At 39.6% G+C, this 4283-nt stretch overlaps 1 protein-coding gene across 1 annotated transcript in view; it reads right to left on the bottom strand.

The window, feature by feature from the left end:
* Positions 1-2828: 2828 nt before the first annotated feature.
* LOC103475076 (gamma-crystallin M2-like) overlaps positions 2829-4283 on the bottom strand; it is a 2119-nt gene continuing 664 nt past the window's right edge. The window contains exons 2-3 of the mRNA XM_008426477.1: positions 3291-3533; positions 2829-3188 (exon numbers count right to left, since the gene is read on the bottom strand). Coding sequence (XP_008424699.1) covers positions 2916-3188; positions 3291-3533 — 516 coding nt within the window. The 3' untranslated portion in view covers positions 2829-2915. The remainder of the gene's footprint in view (positions 3189-3290; positions 3534-4283) is intronic.

A 4283-nucleotide genomic window follows, 5' to 3' on the forward strand; every position in this document is an offset into this window, starting at 1 on the left:
GATTTTTCTCAATGAAGAGCTCTCAGATAAGCTAAGCAGAGTACAGCCCTCCCATTGGCTGAAGAGGGAGTCAATCGAAAATTGAGCCAATCACTTTCAACATAGCTCTGACGTCCGTACGTTCTGTTTTTTATGAATGACTGCGTTTCATTCATGAATTCACAGCTTTCTTAAAGGGCCAGAGCCGCCAATTTGAATAAATAAAAATTAAATGAGCGTAAATTAACATCTTTCGACTGAATATGTATCTTTGTGGAACAATGGAACAACAATGCAACACTGTAATTTAATGCAACTCAAGTTATAATGGTATGCATTTAAACAAGAAGATTTCCCCAGAGGGTTTCACAAAATACTTTTTTTAAAGTGCAAAAATGAAAATAACTCCTACTTCTGCTTTGTGTGTATTTAAGTCGATGACATCACAAGAAAACATAAATACTGTGCTCACTGGCTGGCATTTGTAAACATTGTGGTGGGCGAGCTAGTTTTTACTCAAGTTGCATTTGAGCTGCAAGGGGCTTTACCTTATACATGATTCTGTTTCCAATTACTGCTTCAAGCCAGGATAGGGATGTGGATGATGAAGCCATGTAAATACTTACATGATTTTCCTCTGGCTGTCTGAACTCATACTGCTTTAGCTTACCACTGTACGGCAAAGGAGGCGGAAAAACACCATTCTGGTGACTCTGCTGTTCAGAGAAGTGGGAAAGTTGACTTCCACTGGTATCAGAACTGGAGCAGAACTGGGAACATCTTCCTGAATCCTGGCAGAACTTTGGTGTCTGAAATGTTAGTTTTGGTCTCAAACTGTCTTTCTGCTCTGTGACAAACCACAGAGAGGTTTCACACCCTCAAAGTTTTATTATTTCTCCAAGCAGCCACTCCGAGACAAAATTTCTTTCAATCACCTATTTGCTACTTGCAGGAATATAATATAACTCTACACTTCATAAACTTTAATTCAAGGTGCAATGTTTTGACTATGTACTTGGTTGTGTTGGGCTTTATTACATGTCAATTAGATGTGGTGATATATTGAACTATTGTGATCTAAAGCCTAACAAAAAGGTATGCAAATTCCAGATTTTCACAGGTTGTTTCATGTAATTCACATAAAGAAGCAACTCGGGGTAACAATCCATAGCTTAACACTTATAATATGTATTCCTGTATTGCAGAAGGGTTTTTATGCCATGTGAGATGCAGAATTTCTCCCCTTTTAGTTCTGCTTTGATTTGTTTCCAGTTCATTCCCATAAGCTGCAGCGAAATCATCCAAGGCTTCACGTGATTATTTGGGGAAAAAAAATCTCACACAGCACCCCCTCCCCTCCATGACTGATGGCTCTGCACAATAGTGAGAACAAACGCACTGTAGTTAGGGGGGACTTTAATCCAGATATGCACATAAGAAGATTAAAGGTCAGCTGCAGCTACGATGCAGCACAATCCAATGTTCCTTTTGCGGCTTTTGCGATACCAGAAAATCCTCAGTTCCTGCCACTGATCAATGAAGAACTGAGAGAGAACCAACTGGTTACAGCCAAGGGAAAACACCATTTTTGTACTTTTAACCTCTCTGTAAATTCATCCAGGATAACACTTTACTAAGAAACAATTTCATTCGAGTCCTCCCAATAAGCTGAATCTTTACACTTTGTATTCAAATCGTTTAGTGAGGAATAGAGGAGGCTCTTATTGGGGAATTCAGTAGCTGAAAATCCCATTGGTGGTCAAAGAATCTCCCAGTCTGTGATTCCTGTCTGATGACCTGAGTAGACTCCCCCCCCTCTTTTTCTTTCCCCTCTGTAGAGCTGCACTAATCGTTTGCTTTCCTCCCCCCCAAAAAAAAAAAAAAATGCCTGCTCAGCGTCGGGAGATGGCAGAAACGGATCTTCGTGTGATAAAAGTCCCAGTTCGAACAACAGCTGAGCTCAGCAGCTTTGTTACTGATTTGCAATGTCTCTTGTTTACTCGGCCGCCACACGTCGACTCCTGTGCACGACACCACATGGGCCTGTTTCATTCTTCCGTTCTAGCAGATCAACAAGCATGATATAAAACAACATATCCTGTCACAGGAAATTGCACTCTGTCGTCTCTCAGCTGATTGTCAAGCATATCTGCAGATTGTGATGCAAGCATGACGTTTTTCCTCCTTATTGTTGGACGTCTAAGTCGTCGCTTGTTTTTGTTTACAAATTAAGAAAAGGAAAAAGAAAAAAAAGGCAAAGATATTGATTTGAGATTTGATTGGATTAACATAGATAGTGTCTTCTAGATAGTGGAAACTAAATAACAGTGACCCTAGCAAACCGCTGTTCATCAGATAAGCGACCTCCCAATGGACAAAGCTCACCGTGACTACATCAAAGAAAAAATGTTGTAATCAATTGAGAAATGGGCATAATGAAACTCATGAAATAAAAAAGTTTTAATGGATAAAAACGTTTTATCTCTATATTTAAGCATCTCCATGGTTAAAAATAATTTGTTTATGTGAATGTTCAGTTTCTTTTAATCTGTTTCTCTCTTTCCTTCCTTCCTGTTTAGAGTTGCGACACACTGTAATTTTAATTTGATCAGAGCTCATGCCAGTCAAGTGAAGCAGACCAGTGTTGACGCTACAACAAAATAGATACACATCTAAACTTACCCATATCTGCAGTAGTGCACATAAACCCGCCAGATTTGACCTTTCACCTTCTTGTATTTCTGCAGGTCACTCAATTAGAGTTACCACACAAGTGGTGCTGTGGTATCTCTAGAAAACATTAAAGTTTTTAAGACTTTTAAATGAAAAATAAATACAAAAAACCCAGATTCTGTTGCAGTTTGTCTATATTTTATTAGTATGAAGGTTTAGAAGTGAAAGATAAGAGAATGGAATCACAAAGCTAAAGCGGAGGTCTATAAGTCCACGACACGTCGAATGGAGCCTACCGCCGGATGGAGGGCCCCCCACTCCGAATGGCGCCTGTATTCACCTTTTTCCAACAAGTACTGCCGTCCCCTGTAGCTTGGATTCTCGTAGAAGATCCAGAGCCCATCTTGGACGTGGGCTGAGTGGATTTCGTGCTGGCGCCAGCGATCCTGCAGGTCAGAGAGGTCTTCATTGAACTCCATCATCTGGCCGCTGAAGTCCGGACGTTCATAGATGCGGATCCTGCACCGGCTGGGTGGCTTGCATGGTAAACAATCAAGAAATCAGTTAAAATAAGAACTTTTATTTTGTTATCCATTAGAAACCAAAAGCTTTTTCCTAAAACATCTGCCAGGACTTACATGTCTGATGAGGCGACAGGAACGGATGGTGTCATTGAAGCCGTTCCAACTCTGGAAGACGGGGTACTCCCCTTTAAACAGTATGTACTGGTAGCCCATATACTGGGGTCTCTCATAGATGACCCAGGTCCCACTATCCACTCGAATGGAGTTGCAGCGGCTGAAGTGGGAGCTGAGCTCAGGACAGTCGCTGCTGCATTCAAAGGAGCGGCCCTGGAAGTTCTTGTCCTCGTAGAAGAAAATCTAAAAGTGGAAGTCTGAGTTAGAGATACCTGACTAACTTCTGCATCCACAACAATGGCCGCCAGTACCAGAACCAGTAGCAGTACCAGAGTGCAGGCAAACACTAATTAAAGCGCATTAAAGATTTTACCCAGCAAGTCAAGATAAATTTAAAGTTTACTATACTTTCTGTAGCACTAACCTCTTACTATGAAGTAGCATTGCATTTACATGTGTGTTTCTGTGATCACTGAGCAAAATGTGTTCATTAAAATTGTGCCGAATGAACTTTGCTCTTTGAATAGATTTCAAGCTAGACTAGAGTATAATGTCGCCCTCCAGTGGTAAAGTAGGAGAATTACCATGTTTAGACGTATATGTTATGAAATCAAAAATGCCACATCGAATGAGATTACACCTTTACCTGGATTTCCCCGGTGTGGGACAATAAAGAATATTTATGTTCTATTCTACTTGATACATCGAAAACAGTGAAACACTTGGTATTTGCTTTGTTACACAATGTAATATCTCAGACACAAGAAATGTTACTTTACATTAATTCTGACTACTTTAATGAAACAATTAGTTAGAATTTTATTTTAATTATGTATTTTATAGATATATAAACTAAAATAATTGTGTAACTATATATATATATATATATATATATATATATATGATTTCTGTGAAGTTTGATTTCACAGAAATCAAACTTCTGTGAAATCTAATTGTCCACTTAGGAAGCAACACTGATTGACAACGGGGAAG

This window comes from Poecilia reticulata, linkage group LG2 (assembly GCF_000633615.1).
Source record: "Poecilia reticulata strain Guanapo linkage group LG2, Guppy_female_1.0+MT, whole genome shotgun sequence".
NCBI classification, from domain to species: domain Eukaryota; kingdom Metazoa; phylum Chordata; class Actinopteri; order Cyprinodontiformes; family Poeciliidae; genus Poecilia; species Poecilia reticulata.